The 23772-nt window shown below is 45.7% G+C and overlaps 2 protein-coding genes across 9 annotated transcripts in view; one reads left to right on the forward strand and one right to left on the reverse strand.

The window, feature by feature from the left end:
* Nucleotides 1–16132, reverse strand: part of LOC111841341 (protein EFR3 homolog B) — a 44115-nt gene extending 27983 nt beyond the window's left edge. Inside the window, exons 1-5 of one of the 7 annotated variants that reach the window (XM_023807025.2) lie at nucleotides 15930–16132; nucleotides 14081–14239; nucleotides 4188–4264; nucleotides 2384–2511; nucleotides 599–749 (exon numbers count right to left, since the gene is read on the reverse strand). In XM_023807025.2, coding sequence (XP_023662793.1) covers nucleotides 599–749; nucleotides 2384–2511; nucleotides 4188–4264; nucleotides 14081–14087 — 363 coding nt within the window. In that variant the 5' untranslated portion in view covers nucleotides 14088–14239; nucleotides 15930–16132. Of the gene's footprint in view, nucleotides 1–598; nucleotides 750–2383; nucleotides 2512–4187; nucleotides 4265–10679; nucleotides 11040–11963; nucleotides 12112–14080; nucleotides 14240–14687; nucleotides 14880–14956; nucleotides 15180–15260; nucleotides 15337–15929 lie in introns of those variants that run through there. The other 6 variants (XM_072702511.1, XM_023807022.2, XM_023807021.2 and 3 more) reach the window with 6 other exon arrangements.
* Nucleotides 16133–17196: 1064 nt separating this feature from the next.
* Nucleotides 17197–22827, forward strand: LOC111841266 (dnaJ homolog subfamily C member 27). Of its 2 annotated transcripts, XM_023806881.2 has the most exons (8): nucleotides 17197–17234; nucleotides 17412–17530; nucleotides 18696–18778; nucleotides 19209–19278; nucleotides 19510–19674; nucleotides 20001–20123; nucleotides 21115–21275; nucleotides 21850–22827. In XM_023806881.2, exons 2-8 carry the CDS (start codon nucleotides 17444–17446, stop codon nucleotides 21980–21982), a joined length of 822 nt encoding a protein of 273 aa, XP_023662649.1. In that variant the 5' UTR covers nucleotides 17197–17234; nucleotides 17412–17443; the 3' UTR covers nucleotides 21983–22827. The 2 variants fall into 2 exon arrangements, with proteins under 2 accessions (XP_023662649.1, XP_072559072.1); XM_072702971.1 differs by lacking the exons at nucleotides 21115–21275; nucleotides 21850–22827 and adding an exon at nucleotides 20210–20609 and having other exon boundaries at nucleotides 17207–17530.
* The last annotated feature ends 945 nt before the right edge of the window (nucleotides 22828–23772 follow it).

Below are 23772 nucleotides of genomic sequence, written 5' to 3' on the forward strand. Positions count from 1 at the left end.
ATGTGGTAAATACAAACCCGCACACACGCAGAGACACAGCCTAGGTCCCCTGATGCTGGGTAGGGCCCGGAAACTGGTCTAATTAAAGTATCGTCCTTGGTGACCATACAAAACAACATCTACAAGGCTATGTCTCTGTGGGAACGCACCCCTCCCCCCCCCCCCCACACCCCCAGCTACCTCTGGCAAGTCACTGCAGCATTCACTTGTGGGTGCTAACATTGTGAGAACGTTTGGGGAATATTTAGAGAAGCAAAGGAGGAGTCTTTGGTGTGGAAAGGAACAGAGAGATGACAGGCTGAATGGTGCGTCACTGCCACTCCACTGTTTGAGGGAAACAGAATGAGGGCATCCACCCACCCATCCATCCATCCATCCATCCATCACCCCACCCACCTTATCCTTTATAGAAGCCTACTTCAGGAAGGAAAAATTTTAAATAGTCACATCTCACAGACAGGAAGAGGGAATGAAAAATAACTAGTTTACTTTCTTAATAATCCAGTTACCAATAAACTGCACAGATAAACAGATAATCCATACAAAATATGGAGCGGAGGGTGGATGGTTAGGGTGGAGGGCACAAGTAGGGGCTCACCGAGTTGGTGCCCAGGATCTGCAGGTTGGGCTTGTCAGCCTCCAGCAGCTTGCGAACCATCTTCAGGAAGCTTTCCACAAACAGGTTGATGCTCTGGCAGTGGCAGGCCATCAGCAGCTGGTCCAGGGCCTCCATGGCGATGCACACGTACCTGCAGTACAGAGAAAATGAGGGCACTGCTCACCCAGTACCTGTAGTGCAGACAGAATGAGGGCACTGCTCACATCAAACCTGCAGTCCAGACAGAGTGAGGGCACTGCTCACTCAGTACCTGCAGTGCAGACAGAAAGAGGGCACTGCTCACCGAATATCTGCAGTGCAGACTGAATGGGGCACTGCTCACCCAGTACCTGCAGTGCACACAGAAAGAGGGCACTGCTCACCGAATATCTGCAGTGCAGACTGAATGGGGCACTACTCACCCAGTACCTGCAGTGCACACAGAATGAGGGCACTGCTCACCGAATATCTGCAGTGCAGACTGAATGGGGCACTGCTCACCCAGTACCCACAGTGCAGACAGGATGAGGGCACTGCTCACCCAGTACCTGCAGTGCAAACTGAATGGGGGCACTCCTCACCCACTAACTGCAGTGCAGACAAAATGAGGGCACTGCTCACCCACTACCTGCAGTGCATACAGAATGAGGGCACCGCTTACATCAAACCTGCAGTCCACACAGAATGAGGGCACTGCTTACCCAGTACCTACAGTGCAGACTGAATGAGGGCACTGCTCACCCAGTACATGCAGAACAGACTGAATAAGGGCACTGCTAACATCAAACCTGCAGAACAGACACAATGAGCACAGTGCTCACCCAGTACCTGCAGTGCAGACAGAATGAGGGCACTGCTCACATCAAACCTGCAGAACACACAGAATGAGGGCACTGCTTACCCAGCACCTGCAGTGCTGACAAAATGAGGGCACTGTTCACCCACTACCTGCAGTGCATACAGAATGAGGGCACCGCTTACATCAAACCTGCAGTCCACACAGAATGAGGGCACTGCTTACCCAGTACCTACAGTGCAGACTGAATGAGGGCACTGCTCACCCAGTACATGCAGAACAGACTGAATAAGGGCACTGCTCACCCAGTACATGCAGAACAGACTGAATAAGGGCACTGCTAACATCAAACCTGCAGAACAGACACAATGAGCACAGTGCTCACCCAGTACCTGCAGTGCAGACAGAATGAGGGCACTGCTCACATCAAACCTGCAGAACACACAGAATGAGGGCACTGCTTACCCAGCACCTGCAGTGCTGACAAAATGAGGGCACTGTTCACCTAGTACCTGCAGTACAGACAGAATGAGGGCACTGCTCACATCAAACCTGCAGTCCAGACAGAAGGAGGGCGCTGCTCACCCAGAACTTGCAGTACAGACTGAATGAGGGCACTGCTTACCCAGTACCTGCAGTACAGACAGAATAAGGGCACTGCTCACCCAGTACCTTCAGTATAGACAGAATAAGGGCACTGCTCACATCAAACCTGCAGTACAGATTAAAGGAGGGCACTGCTCACCCAGTACCTGCAATACAGACAGAATGAGGGCACTGCTCACATCAAACCTGCAGTCCAGACAGAGTGAGGGCACTGCTCACTCAGTACCTGCAGTACTGACAGACAGAAGACAGGTTCCTTAAACAGAAGTTCTCAGAAGGGGGCATGCTATTACACCCTTGAACGTTTGTAAACCAAAGAGCCAAAGTGTCTCTTGACATTAAGTCAGCTCTGCTCCCACCCCATAGTCCTCAGGAGAACTGACCCATATCGGTGTCGAGCCACGTCTCTGGACAGCCTCTCTGACAAGTACGCCCCGATCCGGTCCAGCTTCTCAGGGGCTGAGAGGGCGTAGAAGGTCAGCTTCTCCATGTTGGCTTTTACCAGGCCGTCCTGCAAGGCAATGGGGTCGTGATGCCAGAGAACTCAGCCGGATCAAATGCACACATGGCAGCGCATGCTGGGAATCCCGCCTGTTATGATTATCTGGTATCGAGCTTAGCAGGTCATGCTTACACCGAAGGCTTAACCAGATCTGGTACAGAAACAGGAGACCGGAAAAACCTTCCTGCTCCACACACCACAGGACTAAGAACTAGACTTGGTCTTAAAAACCTACCCCGCCTTTCCTGACAGTTGAACCCCTGCAAGCACGGCCCCCGCAGCACATTCTGCCCCCCATGGGTGGACATGCTCGGCGAGGATTATCCTGTCACACTCGTCATGTCTGCTTGTATCATGACCCACTTTAGAAATGGCCTAGTTCTCTTTTTTTCTGCCCCACAGCCAGCCAATGAAAAACGTCCAACATGGGAATTGCATTGTCAAAATAAAATACTTTGTAAAATAGTTTGAATAGCATTTCCCCATAAGACAGCTTACTTAAATGAATATTGCTTCCAAAACTAACTGAAATCAAATTTAAAAAAAAATAAAAATGTCACATATTTTCCTTTACCGTTTTTAACTGTTGAGTTAAAGTAATGATTTGTTTATCTTTAGTTACCATTAATAGTACCTGGGACATGGTTTTTAGGACATTAGTACATAATGCGCACTGTGTATTTAGGTAGGATTCTCTCAAGATCAGACGCATAAAATATCTCTACAAATTTCAGTCTATTCCTTAAAAAATGCTAAAACCTAAACTTAAACTATAATATATAAAAACTAAATAGAAATAAAAAAAATGAACTCAAAATTAAACTAATTTTAAATTTATTTTAAACTAATTAAAAATAAAAACTCTGAAGAGCTCTCATCTATAATGCACTATAGATACCTCATAATGCATTATAATGGTTCGTATAAACATTAAGGATGCATTATAAAGCTATAGTGCATTATAGATGAGAGCTTCATAAAGCGTTCAAAATGTATAATTAACATGGCTGTAATGTGTTACACCTTTTTATAAATATATATAGCCATGGTAATAATGATTTAAGAATGCATTATAATGCATTATGAATGTGTTTATGAATTACTAAAAACATGGCCTTAAGTAAAGTGTTACTGCATATTAACAAAATGAGAAAGAGCATGTTTTTAATTCTGAATCCTCTAATTTAGGACCATCTGGGAGAGGAAGACAGCAATAGGCCACATTCTTCTCTCTTCTTCTCTGCTAAACCCCCCCCCCCCTCACCACCACCACCACGGTGCTGTCACTTTACCACATCAAACAGAATAAGGGTCTCCCAGAGATCATAGTGCTTTTCACCATAACCACTGCATTCACGAGTGCCTGGGAGGTATGTGAGTGGTACGATCAAGCTTCCATGGCTCATAGTTTTAACCAAACCCACTGATACTTACATTTAACTGATTCCAGCCATTCACATGAACACCATCAAACTACAATACAATTCCCCCTACCTTCCGAACGCCATCAAATGCTCTTTCCATCCAAAGGTACAGGATGTTCTTTGGCACAAAACCACTCATTCGCTCATCCTGCTCTTCAGACAGGCATAAGTGATGTTGTGGTACTCTGGGGTGCAGTTCCAGCAGGGGTCCAGCGAGGGGCAGTGGTGAGACAGGAGACAAAGGGGCCCGCACAGACTTACCTCGGGGTCCTCGGGAAAGATGTTGTCCACGAGCCTTTTGTACCGGGGTCTCAAAGCCCCGCAGCAGCCACAAACGCCTGGGAGGGTGTGGAGAGAGGAGAGAGCGAGTGTTCATTGAGAGCCAGTCCAGTACATTGCGTTTCCTTAACACAGCCTCATTTCTCCTGCCCGTACAAAAACAAGTCATTAACAAGGCCGAGCGCTCAGTGGAAAGAGATAGAAATGACATCCTCCCAATACGACCGTCAGCTTTGTAACCAATCATTGTTAATGTTTCTAATCACAAACTAAATACAGGAAACACCTGAATAAAACAGCAAGTATTTGGTTTAATGGCATCCTTTCATCAATTTCCAGCTAAATTCCACTGTTACGGGAAATATAACAGAAGTGTGGTAGTAATCTCTATTTGGGATCTCCCTAATCGATTAAAGAACTACTATGAACATTTAAAAATAAAATGAGCTTTCACACGCTAATGGGTAATAAGCAAAGTGCCTTCTCGACAGCTTTCACGACTCCACAGCATCCTGCAGGGCGATGACTCGTACTGACGGCCCCAAGGGAGGAACAAACACCAAGATTTTATCCCGTCATTGGGGGAGCTGGTCCAAAACCGGCAGGTTTCCTAAGGCGAGAAGAGGTACCAGGCCAAGGATGCAGCGTCTGCAGCTGCCTCAGCCCCCAACCTCCAATGCGTCTGTCAGCGGGATTTCACAGCCACGTCAGAGGTCTGGATATGGCCCCAAAGATGCTGGAATCTGCGAATCCAAGAGTCACCCTCCAGCATCTTCATGCGGTTTACCAGTCTCAAGCTGGCCAGAGTCTCAGCCAGAAGATACCCCACTACTCTGACAAAGTTTAATCAGATTAGTTCTCGGCGCTTTTTCGCACGCCAGTGTGCTTCCGATCCAGAAGGGGGCGCCGTCTCTTTCCCTCCAGCTGAGAGCCAGCTTCCTCCCTTTCCACGCAGCCTTTTACTTTTTGTTAAAGGCAAGCAGATTGATTATCCAAAAATATCCCGTCCAGCCAGTAGGAGTCGCCCTACAAGACTGACCTTGCATTTTCAAGTCATATCACAGACCCAATAATAAATGATAAATCCTTTATCTGCCATTCACATAAGTGCTTTGGAATGCTTCTCTTTGCTGATGCCATCATGCTCTCCATAGCTTAGGGGTAACAGTGCAGGGTCAGCTAATGTGGGGCACCTCTGGAGCTGGGGGTTAAGGGCCTTGCTCAAGGGCCCACGGACATTAGACTGTTCTGCGAAGCCAGGGCTTGAACAATATTCTGATCACGGGCATAGACACTTAGCCCCGGAGCCACTTACTGCCCCCAGAACAGCTTGGAATATGCCTGTTAGTTATCCCTTTGCGTATGCCATACATTTGTAATGTATGCCTTATTTCAATCTGGACTCGTAGTCCAGTCCTAAAGAGAGAGAGAGCTGGACAGGCGACCTGGTTATTTATAGCCCAGTGTGGGAACTGACTGTAGCCCCAATTAAGGACTATGCTTCACGGGTCCAAATGAGCATCTACAGACGGTACCTGCTTTTCGGGTCAAATCTGGAACCGCCTCACTGGAGTTCTTAGGCCAAAAATAAATATGCTTCCTCAGAACATAAGCTTTGCAGAAAACGCTGAAGCAACCACATTTTTATTTTATTCCTAATTTCAAAACTTTTAGTTAACTGAGCAATAGAAGTGTAGCTGTACTGTTGCTTTTCTAGATTTGACCAGAAACCAGTGATTCAGAATCAGAAAATGTCCTTTTAACATCCAGTACAGTGCAGGACAAAACCATTCCATGGAGCAGCATGTGGGTAATAAAGTTTCATAACAACATGAAAGAAGGTACACAGAGATGTCCACCACTCCCCTGCTCCTAGACATTGCTCACCCATAGATCTGCAACATTTGGTTTACATTCTTCAGTCCATCTTTATGGCTTTCAGAAGCTATTTCATGCTCTATAATGACCACCCTACAATTATTAACTTGCAAAACAAACCCTTCAGCCATATACATTGGGCACAGGGTTTGAGGGCATGGTAGTGCATCAGTGTCCTTACCAATCATTTATAGTCATTGTCACATCAGATTTCTGTCCGGTACCTTTTGAAGGCTTTCAGAGCAAACATACAGTAAACAATAGACTTCGTGCAAGAACATCAGGCAAACCGTGAACAACAGACTAAGGGAATGTCAGGCAAACAATGAATGAAAGACAGGCTGTGAACAACAGTCTGACCATGAGAATGCCTGTCCATCAAAAGAGATTGACCACTAGATTGACTGCCCATCGACAGTTGGCCAACAACAAAAGCCAATGGCCATCGATGGCTGGCCAACCGCAAGACAGAATGGCTATCAACAGGAGGTCAACCGCAGGAACGACTGACTATGGATGGCAGACTAACAGAGAGACCAACTGGCTATCGACAGCAAGTCAATCACAAGACCAAATATCCATCAACGGCAGGCCAACCGTGAGAGCAAACAGCCATCGATGGCAAGTCAACCAGAAGAACGACTGGCCATTGACGGTAGGCTAACAGCAGGCCACTCAGGAAAATAAATAGACATCAATGGCAGGCCAACCGGTAGAATGACTAGGTATTGACAGCAGGCCAACCGGCATAACGACTAGGTATCGACAGCAGGCCAACCACAAGAATAACTGCGCATCAATGACAGGCCAGCTGTGAAACTGACTGGCTATCTACTGCAGGAAAACTGCAAGAACGACTGACCTATGAACTACTCATTATGCTTAGCAGGTGAGGTTGGGGTCCAGCCTGTAGATCAGCTGGTCGTGTAACCCGGCCACGAAGGTTCAGACACGAGCAGCGTCCCTAAATTAAACCCACTGTGCGTTCAGAGACCATCGACAGCGATCAATCTATGCTAATTCATAGCTAAGTCACATGCTCCCCTCACAGTGACAAGTGATACAGGATCAAAATAAAAGGTTTACTGGATACATAAAAAGGTTTCCCACAATGCTTTTGCTAAGGATGGAGCACATTGTGTCCCCCTGGTTATGAACCAGTGGTTGGACAGGCCCATTACCAGAAGTTGCCATGTCAGGTGCAGCATCGTGAATAAGGCAGGTGAAATGGTTGTGAGCCAATTCGCCCCTCCCACCACTGCGTCTCGGTGAGGACAAGCAGATGACTGTCTGCCTGATGATCAGGCACTCCACCAGCCCTGACGCCATAAAGGCTCATCGGCTGGTGTGAATCAGTCACGGGGGAGGGGGGGGAGGGGGGGGGCAGACGGAATAAAACAACAGGTGGTGAGATATCTGCTTCCCCAGCTCCTACGTTTGCACGCTGTTCAGCAAACACACGCCAGTCCTCCATGTTGTCCATCAATTCCCCATCAGATTTATGTACAGATCACCTGCTCTCATTCTACATTTTCTTCAACCATTAAAATCTCATTGTGGTGTTCATTTTATTTTGAATGTTCAATCATGTTTCTAACTGCAAGAAAGAAAAGAGATCCCTCTACATATATTTGACTTGATACATCTGACATAATGATACAAAACAGTACCAAAGGGGTGTAACGGTACACAAAAATCACGGTTTGGTATGTACCTCGGATTTGAAGATACGGTTCGGTATGTTTCTTTAATAAACAGTGCTTTACTATGTTTCGTTTTTTTTAAATAAAAAAGTCTCTGTCGATACTGCTGCAAACTGCTAATAAAAAAGTACATTAAAATAAATATTCTTGCAAGTAAATAAAAATGAAATAAATATTCCTAATGGTGCACATTTAGAAAAATGACTGTGCCTTCAAATACTGGTTTAGTGTGTTCATCATAACTATGTCCGCATGGGTATTTGCGCAGTTTCATCCGCCCCCTTCCGAAACACACAAATGCACAAAACTTCCACAATTGCTGAATTCATTCGGTACACATGCGTACGAAACCGAAAGACGTATACCGAAAATTTTCTATATGAATATGTGTACCATTACACTCATACAGTATCAAGAGTGCTGATCCCTATGAACTATACAAGAAGGTTTGCCACAATGACAATACCTACAAACTATAGAATGCACTGTGACAGTGCTGATACTGTAAGCACGGTATCATAATAGTATCATTAACCGGCAGAACGACTAGGTATCGACAAGCTCAGTATCGTGATTATGCCAATACCCAAAAATGCTACACAGGAGTCAACACCGTGGCGAGTTTTGACGACATTGTGATCAAAATGCAATTTTTACCACAGACAAGGTATTTAAATACGTAACCTACGCAGTTTTTTTACCACTGACACAAGTCTCGACACGTCCATCTATGGACAGGTTGATGATCCCTGATGATACACAGTATCGTGAAAGTGACATTACCTATAAATTAAACGCTTTTGCAACTGTGCCAATACCCATAAATGATAGCTATCATCACGAAAGTACCATTAACTACAAACTACACAAACATAGTATTGTTAAAGTGCCGATACCCATTGTGAAGAGACGGTCTAACAGGGATCCGAGGCACAGCAGGGTGTGATCAGCACGCCGGCCGACGAGAGGCATGATTTCCTCGCTGTTGGCCACAAGGACGCGGCCGGTGGCCGTTATTTGCCCCAACCAAAAGAGCCTGCACTGGGGAGAGGCTCCAGAGGAGTAAAAAGGTGCTGGGGCTCTCCGCATTGCCTAAATTAGACAGTCTGGAGGATGAACACCCTGAGGGAACTGCTGCCGCCGGATCAGCCCAGCCAGGCTGCCGGAACCGGGGAGGGAGAGGTGCTTCCCCAGGAATGGAGACCATAGCTACAACCTATTTTTATATATCATGGCTCCTCTTGGTCCCCACAATATGAACCACACAACAAATAGCATTGGGACCCTGCCCTGATAGCTGAAAATGTACTGCAGGCTGCCCCCCTGGTTTGGCAAAATCTACAGAAGAGACCCCCCCCCAATCATCAAAAATCTACCGTGAGAGACCATTGCAACTTGGTAGCTCACTGGATTATCTTCCTCATCGTGTGAAAGGCTGGAGACTGCTGCTGCTGTAACGGGATTCTGCCTATAGACTATGGAACAATACAAACGATGCATTGCAATGAACCCAGAATTACAATACAGCGTTGACTGCGATGTCAAGACAAGCAAAAGGTAACAGCTCATATCAATGTGACAAATCAGCTGTGGAGCGACAGACATGGGTCCAGGGTGACTGGAGAACCTGAAGCAAATCCCAGTCAGCGCAGAGCAGAAGCTGGGAGACCCCCTGATGGCAGATGCTCAGTGGACAGGAATGAGACACTGAAAGGCATCATCCTCATAAGGGGGAGTAAAGCGTCACTCTGGGTGGATGATGGCGGCATCATTACAGCTCGTCGTCGTCACGGTCAGCAACCTGCCGATGTCACACCTCTGCTGGCCAATCGGGGGCGGTTTGTTTGCTGTCAGGAGTCAGAGCCCCCCCCCACTAGGCCACCTGCCCCTCTCACGCCTTCCAAAGCCCCCCCCCCCACCCCCGCCACACTAGGTCTGAACCATTCTAGGGTGCTAATGTGCCTCCCTCTCCTCATGTTCCCGCTGTACCTCCGAAGGTCAGGCTTCACGAGGGGGGTCGTCCGGCCTCCGATTTTATGCTTGCGTGGCATGACAGCCCCCCACCTGCCCTCCCATGCCACCTGCCTCCCCCATCTCACCTGCCGCGACCGTGCCTTTTGCAAATGCAGAGGACACATGGCTCCCGCCAGGCTCAGGATGGGACAGGCTCAGGATGGGACAGGCTCAGGATGGGACAGGCTCAGGATGGGACAGGCTCAGGATGGGACAGGCTCAGGATGGGATAGGCCCGGCACGGGGCAGCGCTCAGAGCTCCGCGGATCAGTTACATAATGAATGCGAGACGCCGAGCGCCTGCCCACCCACTGGCGCGACTGAGTGGCTTCATACCCAGGTAGCGGTGACAAAAACTCCCAGGGACAAGGCATTAAACAAAATGACAATCCACTGCAGGTATAGAGGACCGCATTACATTCACATGCCTTTGGACAATAGCGGCTGCTGAATAAATGATCGTAAGCGTGAAGGTAGCGGCTCCGTCCGCGCGCGTGGGAGTTGAATGGAGTGTGACGGCATCGGCGACCCTGCCGGGACCCCCGGCTCCGGCACTCTCAGGACACCCTGCCTAACCTTCGCAGTAAGATGGGCAAGAGCTTGAAATCCGAGCCCCACTCTTTTTCTGGTGGCGGAGAGCAGGAGCGACCGCGTGATCTCACGACACGCGGCAAGGTGATGCCCCCCCCCACCAACCCGCTTGGGATCCCGGCAACCCTGAGCCGCCAAACATGTGTCGTGCTCCGAGAGAAATCCGACTCTGTTCAGCACGGCATCCCGAGGGAAGGGGGGCCCCTATCCCCGAGGGCGTTCGCGCACATGATCTTACAGCGGCATTTGGCGGAGGCTCACGCGAGGAGACGGGAACGCCGGCGCTTACCGTACATCGAGGAGGACGCGAGTACCAGCCGCTCCCCCTCAGCCCACCCCTTTCCTCGTCCGGAGCCTTTCTGATGCAGGCGGGGAGATGTTCTCCCACAAATCGCGTGCTCCTCTCTCCCTTTCTCTCCCTCTCTCTCTTTCCCTCTCCCTGGCTGTCTGTCACCCTCGCTTCCCTTCTCTCCCTGTCTCTCTCTCCCTCTCTCTCTCGCTCGCACTCACACTGTGGTCTGACCTTGGATTTTCTCTTGCACGCCGCGGTGGGCTAAACCTGCCAGCAGCAGTGTGCATGCGCGCTCTCACATGCACACACACATTCACTCATTGATGCCCATTCACACACAGACACTGCGAGTGAGGGAGAAGGGAGGGAGGGAGGGAGAGAGAGAGAGAGAGAGAGAGAGAGAGGCAACCCAGAGGGTAGACATAGGAGAAAATTAATCTCTTTGGCTGGGCTGTGCCTTCTATTCCCACTGCCCCCCCACCTCACCCCACACAGGAAACAAACAGGGTATTGCCTTTATATACTACCCCCCTCCCACTCCAGCACCAAGGGCTTATGTGAGGCTCCCAAAGGCTGGTTCAGGCAGCACAGCCACAAAACAACACCCTCCCCCCCTCAGCACTGCATTGCGAGTGTCATACAGCCACCGCGGCTGAACGTGTCAGGAGTTCACTGTATTTTCTCATTTCTCACGCCACATGAATTGCAGCCCAATTCAGATGCAATTATTACATCTGCTGGTGGTGGGAGGTTCAACCGCCAGCAATAGTTGTCCTGGACTGAAAACTGGCAGAAATCTTTGTCATTGCGTCCCTTTTTAGCACCATCCTGTAGGCTATGTGGGGACAGGGTACACCCAGAACATGCTGGGAAGCGGACCAAACCTGCGACCCTGTCCAGACGGATCCACATTGCCCGAGAAGAAAAATAAACCTAGTGCCGGAACCATCCCACCCACGACAGTTGTTCTTCAGAGCCCCCAACCTGAACGATACTGCCACCGTCTGAAAAGGAGAAACGACCGAAGCTAAAGTAAAAATTAATTTAATTACACGAAACCGGAAAGCAGCCATCCCTGCACTCCTCATTCGCTAGGTTTGGCACATTGACTTGCCTGGGTTGGTATTTTCTAAAGGTGATTCACTCTTTCCTTCCGTAAGAACCACAGAAAGATTTTAAATCCAGCTCGTCTTACCCCTGGGGTAAATAAACCCTAAAACACACTCTAATAATAAAGGCAGAAGCTGTAGCTCCTAAAATGGGTCGGGCAGTAATACTCACGTGCCTCCATGGACAGACTGGCCCTGAGGTCCACGCACTGACTCGCTTCCAGCGGCATGGCGGCCGGCCACCGTTCGGCATCACCAGACTGCCGCAGGACGTCCACAGAGCTCGGAGCTCCATGAGAATACAGTACCAGTCTGCGAGGGCGCCGGAGGTCAGCCGCTACCATGGCTCCGGGTAATGGAGGGGGGGCTGTTACTGACACACTAGGTCCCCTGTAGCACACTAGCTTGTGGCGAAAGGAAGGGGGGGGCGGGTGCCCTGGGCCGAAAGGCTGGTGGAAAACTGGGATTCAGGCACTCTGCGATCTCAGCCTCCGTTCGGGGCCCGGCTGCCTCTTCCTCATTACTAAGCTGCTCACTTCCTCCCCCCCCCCCCCACATCTGATTCCACAACCCCGCTGAGGGCCCAGCTTGTTGTGCCAGGAAAACCAGGCAGATGAATCCACAAAAAAGACCCACCTTGGATGGGGAGGAGGCAGTACACACGAGCACACAGACATTCCACCTGCATCCATTCATCTCTTCTAAACCCCTTTCTCCACCTCACACTCTGTCACTATCCCAACACACCGAAAAAAGGCCACCTGTCACATCCTGCCCATCACGACCACCTGACCTTCCTGTCTCCTCCCTAGCGTGACCCTAAGACACAACTGTGACTCATTTGTCTTACCCCTCGTTCCTAACCCATGTGTTAATCATTCCCAGCTGCCTCTCCTTAGTTCCCTCATTAGTCCAGTATATACGTGCTTCCCAGTCCTGTGTTCCCCAGTCCAGTCACTGACGTCAAACCTTCCTGTTGCCTGTGCCTTTCCTGGTTGCCTGTTTGTTTATTGTACCTGTTCATTTAGTTAAATAAAACCCTTTTCTGATTCACCAACACGCCTGCCACCAAGTCCTTTGTCCCTCAAGGGAGCCACACCACCAACCTTGTATCACACGTGAGTCCATCTATCAATAACATCAATACGGGGGTGTGGCTCAGCAGGATATGATGCTGTGCCTATGATCAAAAGGTCACCACATCAAATCTCAGGGTCATCAGAGTAATTTCACTATTTGACCCTTGGGCAAGACCATCAACCTCCAATTGCTCCAGGAATTGGCTGACCCTTCATCCTCAAAAATATACATAACTTTGGAGAAAAGCATCTGTTAAATGAAATGTAAACCATGTTTCCAACAACCTCATTTCTGCATTCTTTTTGTTTCCAATTCCTTTTATCTGATGGCACTAGCGACGCTTACAGCTGGATATTTTACACCGAACTACGGTTGCAGGTGACAGCACCATTTAATTACAGCGGCAGCATGTCTGTGTTTGCTTTGCCTCAGCAAAATCACCCCGCTGTGCAGTTATAACTGTCCAAACTACATCATCAGGCAAGACACGGCAAATCGAAAAGATTTATGGTGGTAATTACATTAAACACAACCAGGAGACCAAAGACGCAAAGTGAACTACAGGGATTTCATCTGTTCCCCCATGTCAACTGGAAAGGACCCTGACTGAGTGACTGTACAACTGGGAGCCCTGGTACCCTTCCAATGCAACCTGAGACAGACTACATTCCCCCCGGTCCTGTGCTAGATACAGTTAGGGAACATGCCAACCACACATATCTTTTTAAATGATTAAATGACTAATTCAGGTTTCTATCACATCAGCTCCCAGTTTCATCGCGCTGTCTGACAAACTAGACGCTCAGTGTTTGCTGCACTAATGTAGAGGTCTGGTAGGTTTCTCCTAGCAAACATCTCCACACCTGAGCTAAGGAAATGTGAAGGGCAAAAAATCTTACCATTTCTGCATTGTGAAGCACCAAGCAATGCACTAGGCACAGAAATGAACCATAACCTGTAGTTTTTTCCCCCAAGAATAGTGACAAATCACAACCCCACCGAATTACCACACTCATAATCCTACATCATGACATTCAGGGTTGCGGAATAATGATGGTGATAACGTTATTATTCTTGATGTTACTGATTATAATTGTTGTTTTAAGAGTCAATGTTTTATTACCATTGTTTCAATTTTGTGATTGTAATTGATAAAAAAGAATCGATGCGGCCTTTCTGATTTGCACCGGTCGGCAACCGGCTGCCTACCTGTCATAGCCAGCCTTCGCCAGCAGGCGTCGTCGTGTGTGATATAGGCCGGGCACCTCCGTGGCAGACGGCGGCGGAAGCAGAGCTCTCGTTTCGGGCTGTTGTCAGCAGGAAAACCGCAGGATGTCAGCGGGCCTATACGGATCCGTGCCCGCAGTTCTATAGAAAAGAATTAAATCGTTTAAAAAAGGGCCTCGAACATGTAAAACGCAGCACCTACGACGAACCCCTCACTGCCATCTGATTTTTGTATATCCAAAACATTTAAATAAACTTAAATAACAGTACCAAGCTAAATAACTTGGACACAACGGATGCAGTCATGGCTACACGTAACGGTAACTAAACTTCATAATAATTTCCACCAACAAAGTCCAAACTCAAGAAACGTTTAATACAACAATCCCGCGTCTGGGTGTAATTAAGTCATCATGCCAGCAACTCTACGTTGCCCACCTCTTTTTATCCGCTATTTTATAATTCCATTTTTTGTATTATAAAATGTGAATGGTGTGCAAAAATGACACATAAAAGATATACAAAAAATGCATCTATGTTCAGTGATCGCGCGAAAATAAAGGCAGGTGTGGCACGTTTTCTCTCCCACCTTACAGTACACAGGACGTTGGGTTTACTTTTCCAAGCTGTTTAAGAAGTCCTGCAACTGCGCGACACAACTCTGAAAACTGTATTCCTATATAACAGCAAGTTATGAGTCTGTATAATACTAGAAATTTATTTTATAAGGACCGACTCAGGCGGTCATAAATATCACAGCAAGTGATCCTGGCATGACAGTCAGTAGCCTACATTAAGTGCAGCCTAAAACGCACGGTAACAAAATGTCCATTGTTCACTTTTTTCAGGTTTACTAACATGCAAAAGTGCGACTCCTACTTCAGTGGCTCGATGCTCCGTTCAGACCGGGTTGCCAACCTTCCCTGTTAACTGGCACCGTGCGGGACACTCAGTGAACGTTACCCCACACGCCTACAGCATGCAGTAACGGTCGCCCTCACTCCTCACAGCCCTTCCCTAAGCACCGGTCTCCCACGCCGCATCCGCACGCCAGACGGGTGGGCTCCGTAAAATAAATAGCAAATAATATTTTAAAAATATTAGAAATCAAGCGCGATGGTACTACACGAAAATGCACAGGACAAAGAGTATAATAACATACGTGGAAAAAAATTAAATTAAAAAGACTCCTTCGTGCAGTCGATGATCGTATTTTAAACATCTAACCAGGGTCGCATAAAACAGATGGACGCGAGGGGAATGAACTAAAAAAGAGAATAGATATACATATCATTCACTAGGTTATTTTAACTCCCTGCGTGCATTTCAATAGTAAAAAAAAAAGTCCACAGGTCTATTATAGGCGTCATCATTTTAAATATCCACTATAATAGTACCTGCCTGATTTCAGTGTTAAAACAGCACGTTTACGGCTTCTGGCGCAGACAGTAATGCTAATAATGCAGACTGTAAGGGTTGCCGATGCAGATAAAAATGCAAACACCAAAAAAGTATTTTGCACAGTGGACAATAGCTACATTTATTACAGTCAGTTTATACGCAAAGGTGGAAAGCAGATACAGTGGTACCTCGGTTCTCGAACTTAATCCGTTCCGGACTCCGGATCGAATACTAAAAAGTTCGAGTTCTAATCGAATTTTCCCCATAAGAAATAATGGAAAACCAATTAATTGGTTCCCGCCCCCCCAAAATTACACCTAAATATGTTTTTTTTTTTTAGCATTTAAACACAAAATGAACAGGATAAAACAAGAGCAGCATTTTTTTCTTAATGGCTTCCAAAACGATAAAGATCTTATCCCAACATTACCCCTGTCCTGCCCCGATTGTCCGCTCCTTCCGTGTGCCACGCCCCCTCGTTAACCTCGTGTGGGATCCCCATGTGATCAGTTGTTTCTGGTTGTTGTCATTAGTCCTCTGTATTACGTCCGCGTTTCAGTTTGTTTCCCCAATCCGGTCATTGGGTGCGTTTGACTTGCTTACAGCGCTGGCTTAAAGCAACGCATTCTGATCCAGACGCGATGCATTGCAACCTCTCACCCGGCTGCACAAACTGGAACCGCCTCTGTGACAACACACCTTTCCCTTATTGGCTGAAGAGTTTAGTTACACGCATGATGTTTGTATCCCAGGCAGTTCCGATTCGTAATCTATTTCTCCCGAATAAAACGTAAAGCAGTGAGAACTGGTTTTCAGTTAATTTACCTGGTAAAATAAAAATTAAATAAATGACATAAATGCTCTAATAGTACACGTAAGTTAGTGGTTTATTTATTGTTAGTTACTGTAATGTTGCGCTGCTTTATTTGGTTAATAGTCCAGTCTGTGAAGAAGTCATTCAAGTAAGAATTTCATTGTAGTATGACTCATTTCCTGGCGCGTACAATTTATATTAGGTCAGCGTTCACGGTTCGACTTCTGATATTCAGATCGAGTTCTATGTCAAACTGGTTTGTTCGACTTTCAAGAAATTCGAGTTGTAGTGAGTTCGAGAACCGAGGTACCACTGTATATAGTTACAATGCAGGCGGGATAACCGGTATGCGTAGCATTTTGGTGATGGAAATTGATTGTAAATGTGCACATGTACTTTACTTTCCATTTTATATGTATTTATCTTTAATGAAACTGACGCGCCCGGTTTTCAAAATGAACCTAAGCGTTTACTGTTACCATGGATACTGTTTATATGAGCCCTCGAACGGTTTGATGGACAAGTGTCGGCTGCGTGTTAAAATGTTCTCAGCCTTTATAGCATCTGGCTACTAAGTGTTCAAACATCATGCCCATTTATATGTTATTTTTATCCGTTGATTTTTTTTTAGATAGTGAATCTGCTGCAGGTACCCGACAGAAAAGCCAGGGAAGAAAGAAACCAGCCGGAAACCCCCAATATCGATTGCAACGAAGCAATTTATAAGACCATATATAAAACTCCATAATTACCAGCAATTTGCGACTTTATATGACTATATAACTATATGAGAGAAGCGAAACTAGATATCTGAAAATAAATCTTAAGCCGTACCCCAACTCCCCCCCCCCCATCCCCGGCATGCAAATAGTTAATTCTTATCTGTCATTCGTGGGGAATTGCTGTAGCTGCGTGGAAAAGGTAACTGCATTAAACAGGCATGTCCTGCGCAACATCCTGAAAGCAGGCTAGTTAACATTTACCTAAATATGAAGTTATAACCTCCCACGCATGCACTTAACCAAAGCAACAGGACAGCACCGCCGGCGCTTATCACTGTGATGCAGATAGGCATCGTGTGTGTTTGATTTTGTATAGCAAGCTTGCGACAGAGCCAAAGAGGTGGAGACATGGAGACAAATTTGCAGAAGAGGCGTGAGAGTAAGAAATCGTTGCGAGTGAAAGTGATCAGCTTGGGAAACGCAGAAGTGGGTAAGGTGAGGAGCCGTGCAGGCCAGGTGCAGCGTGGCCACGGTGGGACAGAAATAAAGGGGGATCCGTAATTATTAGTCATCCCACATTCCATTTGTTCATAATTAATTTAGTCGTTCTCAATGGCGTGACATTGTTGCCTATGTCCGTCTCCTTATTCACGCTATTCTTTGTCATGTCACGTTCTACAAAGCTAGCCTAGCTTTTTTACATTTATTATATATGTAGTTACACACATATACAATTTCCCTTTTCTCGTTTTCGGCTTTTGTTTCTTTTTTTTTATTTAATTATTTGTTCGAGAATGTACCGTTTGTTAGGATCTGCACCGCAATGCAGAATGACAGCTGTTTTGTTTATACGTGTCTTAGTAAATTTTATCACCGAGGGTTACTAATCAGTTAGGAATTGCCATGCATTCACTTACGATTTGCAAAAACGAGTGTCACGTGGTCTGCGGACTATACAGTACATGCAGGACAGGCGAAGCTTCATAACGAAGCGTCTTCTTGGCATATTATTTCCACTTCAGGCTTCTCACTAAAGATGGTTTTCTGACATTTTTGAGCAGCGGCGCCCTGAGACCCTCCATGACATACACTACTTCCATGTCGTCAGCTCATTCTTATGATTTTTCGCCCCTGCCATGTGTCTTCCGTACAAGCTTTGGTTTTTCAGTCATGGGATTGAATTATGTTGTTTGGCTAAAAACACCATAAATAGAAACATGTGATAACATTAAGCTTTATCTTGCTGCAAATTTATAGAATTAATGCAGATTAAATATAAATAATTGTCTGATAGTTACTGGATGCTCATAATATTCACGCTGCCGTTAATCTGAAATTATTTTGATATCATTAGCCTACAACCTCAGCCATTGGCAGGGCTTATGCTAACCCTAACATACAGTTAACAGTGCCTCTGTATAAAGCAGCACAGTATCCAGCTCCGTTACCCATAAAACAAAATACCACTCTTCTATAAACAACATTGTCAAATTTATGCCAATATATTTATACAACAATTGAATGACATGCTATTTTAAGTAACTACAGTGCTTTCTGTTTTGTTAATATGTGGCTTTCAATGTTTTTTTCTACAGCTAGTCAAGAAATATTCAGTCATATTGGCTCATACAGTTTGTGATATTGTCTTATCTGTTTGCAGAGCTGCATCATTAAACGATACTGTGAAAAAAGGTTTGTCTCCAAATATCTGGCCACTATCGGAATCGACTATGGCGTTACAAAGTAAGTCATTTTCTATTTTTTTTGGTGCATAATGACACTTTTTATTTAAATGTCTCAAAAGGTTTCGTTGAGTCAAGTTTCTGAGTCAGTATGAGATTCAGGATCGTCTTGCGTTAAGACTAATGCAGAACTGTTAAGTCAATCAGCTTCCAACAGTGACCATGCAAAAGAGAATGAACAATGAACAATCTATCTTCAGTAATACCACCAGTATTTGAAAGATTTATTATGTTAAATATGACATATATTTTAAATGAAGGATGAGTGACTCCTTAGAAGTAACTGCATCCACCAAATATTTTATTATGAATATATTAAATGTTTCCAAATGTGTTTATTTTTAGCTATTATGCAGCAAATTCAATTGCCATTTATACTTGTTATGACTCTTTATGAATCCCTTGTGCCTATTTTTTTTTAAATCGATCAGAGTTCAAGTGCGGGAGAGAGAGATGAAAGTGAATATTTTTGATATGGCGGGACACCCATTCTTTTATGAGGTAAACAGACTGTCTGTCACCCAGATCTCGAAAACTTTCACCTCAGGAAGTGATTCACATATAGTACTTGCTTGAATCACTTCAGGCTGATATATTAATAAAAGTTCTTTCACACTGGAAAAGTTTAAGGGATTGAAACAGAGAGCTACTGTATGAATTCTTTCCAGTAAGAGGGTATTTTTAACAAGACAATGTGACTGTGTTGGTCTTGCTGGGTCGTACCTCCTCCAGGTGAGGAACGAGTTTTACAAAGACTCTCAGGGGGTGATCCTGGTGTATGACGTGGGTCTGAAGGAGAGCTTTGATGCGCTGGACAGCTGGCTGGTGGAGATGAAACAGGAGATGGGCTCCTACACCAACATGGAGAGCATTGTCTTCGTTGTGTGTGCCAACAAGGTCATACTTCCTCCCAGAATCTTTTCTTCAGATGACTGGGCCAGTCCTACGTCCACCATCAAGCACTCAAATTCATTCAGTTCTCATACGTTAAAAGCTACTGGATATACTTCTAAAAAACGCTGGCAATAACTTTTCCTTGAAAATTGTATTTATATTTCGCTCTTCACGTTATTTTTCAAATGTGTTTTAAAAGTAAGTTAAGAGATTGTAATATATACAGAAGCATGAAATAAATACAAAGGACAGGACAATAACAATTTTAAAGTAAAATTAGCAGTATGACCATATCTAGGGGCAAATCTTACAGTACATGTCATGTTTAGGTGGATCTGACGAAGCGGCGAGTGGTGGACGAGAGTGAGGGTCGACTTTGGGCAGAGAGTCGCGGTTTTCAGTACTTTGAGACATCAGCACAGAGCGGAGAGGGCATCAGCGAGATGTTCCAGGTGGGCGAGTCGACCATCGGCATCTTCTTACCAAGGAAGGCTGACATCCATGTGACCTTTCTGTTTGACCTGTTTCCTGTTGGTAGCCCTCAGGCTCCTCAGCGATCACTGTAGCATGTGAGGACTGACAGCCATTGACCCTAATGATGAACCAGAATCTGCAGTTTAAGCTGAGGGAGTTAAGGAAAAATTTTGGAGATAGTGACCCAAGTTTCCCCAGATTTGCAAGGCAGGTTATGAGATCTGACAGCTGAGTACTTCTGTTTTCTAGCTGCAGGCAGCACAAGTGCAGCCCTCCTATGAAAGGAAAAGCCAAGAATGCGGTGACGTCCTCACAACTTTGAAGTTCATTTAATATTTTGTGATTTAAAATCAAGTGGTTCATTACTATATGGAAGAGTTGGTCTGAGTTGGGTGGTAAACAACCATTCATGGGAGTCTTACTCACACAACAATGTTCTGAGGGCAGAACAAAAAATGATTGGTTCAGAGAGATAACGAATCAGATTGTAGAGGAGGTGGGTCCAAGTGGCTAGAGGAGGCGAGATCAAGACATCTTATCGGTTGGTCTCACATCCTGCAGATCCTTGGACCCACCTCCTCTGTAATCTGATTGGTTATCTCTCTGAACCAATCATTTTTCATTCTGCCCTCAGAACAAGTAAAACTCCCATGAGCTAAACAATCAAGTGACGTGGGGGTGAGAGGAAGGAACAGGGAATTTATTTTGGTACAGAGGTGGAGAAAATGGTAGAGAGTAGCCAAAACAAGGGAAATCACAAAGAAACAAGTATCACTATCAGGTCATAGGAAGGGTTATTTATGGGTACTAATGGCCATTAAGGTCTGAGGGATGAGCCGGGGTGTTCTTAATAGTACCAGATTTTATTGTATTGATCATGAGCCACAGGTGAATGAATGGGTTCATCACATGACCCCGGACGCAGGCCCTGTTTGTGTGCACCCCCACCCCACCTCCACCCTTCTGCAGGCATTCTTCTCCTCCATCACGGACATGTGTGAGAATGGGGGCCGGCGGCCGGCCGCAGGCCTTAGCGCTAGCTTCACACGTGAGCAGGCGGACACCATCCGCCGGATCCGCAGCAGCAAGGACAGCTGGGACATGCTGGGGGTCAAACCGGGGGCCACCAGGTGAGGACGGGGTACCGGTGGAGCAGCCAATGGCTGTGGAGGAGGCGGGATGAATCGGGGTGCTCTTAAAGGGAGCTGAGACTGATGGATATCTTGCATTTTCTGCTGGTAGCTCAGCCTGGTCATGGGAAGTTATCCATTTTGTCTTGCCGATAACCACAACATCTGGTGAGAGAACATTCTTCTGTTGTGGGACCCCATTTTGGAAATGTTATTTATAGGTTATGGCTGCTGGAACCACCTGGGAAGCAAGACTCCCATTAGCCAATCAGGAAACCGCAGAAATTCATAAGCTGCAGTGTCGGACTGCACCTAGACAGAGGCAGTTAGTACAGCCCTCCTTCCATCTATCATCTCAGTGCAAAAGACTGTAGGTCCTGCCTCATACAGCTTAAGGCGCAAAGATACAAAATTAGCCTAATAGTGCAAACTCCCATCTGACCCTTTTAGGCAAAAGGCAATGTTCCCATTGAGCAATCAATCGAACGATTGCTGTGTTGCTGGGCAGGGATAGGTAGCCTTGCTATCCCATATGTTGGTACCCTGAAAGTCTCCGGCTGGGTCTGCCTTTCAGGGAGGAAGTGAACAAGGCGTACAGGAAGCTGGCCGTGCTGCTGCACCCGGACAAATGCGTGGCGCCGGGGAGCGAGGATGCCTTCAAAGCTGTGGTGAACGCCCGCACCTCCCTGCTCAAAAGCATCAAATAGCCTCTCCCTCACCCACGTCGCATGTCCACCGCGGTGCCCCACGAGGCATTTGGGGGGGGGGGGCGTGGCCGATGTGCGTGCCGCATACCGGGGTCTGTGTCTCACTCAGTGATGCTCTTTACTACACAGATGGTACACAGACATATTATAAGCCTTCTGCCTGCACATATATCACATACACACTGCACTAAATGTCCTCATCCATCTGCACTCCTGTTTCAGTGTTTACATGAAGGAACTGCACCGTAAGTCTGGGCGTATTGGATGAGTTAATCAAGAGATCTGTTTGTGTCCATTTCTAACTGGAAAGGCACACTGGAATTATGCTGCGTTCTCATAAAAATGCCTTACAAACACACTCAATGTCTTATATGTGACTTATATGTCATTTATCTAATCAATGTTGTTTGGTAAGTGTAAAAAATGTTATTAACATGACTAACATGTTAATATTTATATAACAAAATATATTTGCTAATTTGCTTCTTGGGTAATATGTAAACATTTGTCAAAAATTAGACAATGAGCGGTCAGTAAGCCCTGTGTATTACGATGGTTGGCGGATTTGGTGATCAGTCTTTATGAATGTTATTTGTTATGTAACAGTCCTATATTAGTCTGGCAGAAATATGTCAGAAATGTATCTGTGAATGTGTCTATTCCCTGTTATGCATGTGTGTCGGTGTAAAGCCAGGATTTCTTTGGAGAACCTGAAGCCAATGGCTCAGTTGTTGGAATCTGCTGGCTCTCTGTTGATGTTTGATGTTCATATTCCTGTTTACACACCTGTACCCAGAGGTGGACATTTCAGGACCAGAAAGTAAAAATCCAAACCAGGATTTTGTTTCAACCAACCAGTTGAGCATAAAGAGTAACAGACCCAGAGTACTCAACTGGTTGGTTGAAACAAAATCCTGGTTTGGATTTTTACTTTCTGAACCTGAAATGTCCATCTCTGCCTGTACCTTTTCTCACCTTAGATTACCCTATCTTCCATATTCTTTTCTTCCTTTCTGCCATAGGAAGATCATACTCTTTCTTTGCTTTTTAGGCTATGGAAAATGAATGAATGAATGAATCAAGGAATGAATGAATGAATGAATGATTAGCTTAAAATAATTTTACCTTTTAAGAGGCCTATTCCGAATATCTGTGTTGATCTCATGGAAAACAGACTGTGATGAAATGCTGAGATGAATGATTAGGCTCCTAATTTACGTTAAACGCCATATTGTGAGAAATCTCTTTACCTCAATATGACTCTGTTCCTCATAACAGTGACAAAGCAAACTACACCTTCTTAACGAACAGAAATGCTGTGTCTGTTCTTAATTCTCTTCGCTGAAACCCCTTGACTTAATTACCTCTTCCTGAGGCTGACTCAGAAATGTGTCCTTACTGAAAGTTGTTGAGGTATTTTCACATTGTTATGAGGTTATGAGGTAGAATTTTAAATTATGCTTCAAAATACATATATTTGTTCTGTTCTGGAAAGAGTAAGCTTTACACCTGGGTCAAACTTATTTTCTCTCCATTACCTATATATATATAGGGTATAGAAAATGCCATACCCTCATGCACTCAGCTTTTATTTCTAAATTAACACTGTGATACTATTTCTCACCTATAATGGTATTTACATTGCCTGTTTCCATATTGCACAAAAGAGATATTTATGCAAACGTGTTGATGTTTCTCTTACAGAGTACATGGTTTCCTCTTCATTTGGCTTTGTAGTTAGGTTACTGTAATTCTGTTACAATAACTGTCACCTGCTTTGAGTTCAGTCA

The sequence above is a fragment of the Paramormyrops kingsleyae genome, chromosome 19 (genome assembly GCF_048594095.1).
Source record: "Paramormyrops kingsleyae isolate MSU_618 chromosome 19, PKINGS_0.4, whole genome shotgun sequence".
Taxonomy (NCBI): Eukaryota; Metazoa; Chordata; class Actinopteri; order Osteoglossiformes; family Mormyridae; genus Paramormyrops; species Paramormyrops kingsleyae.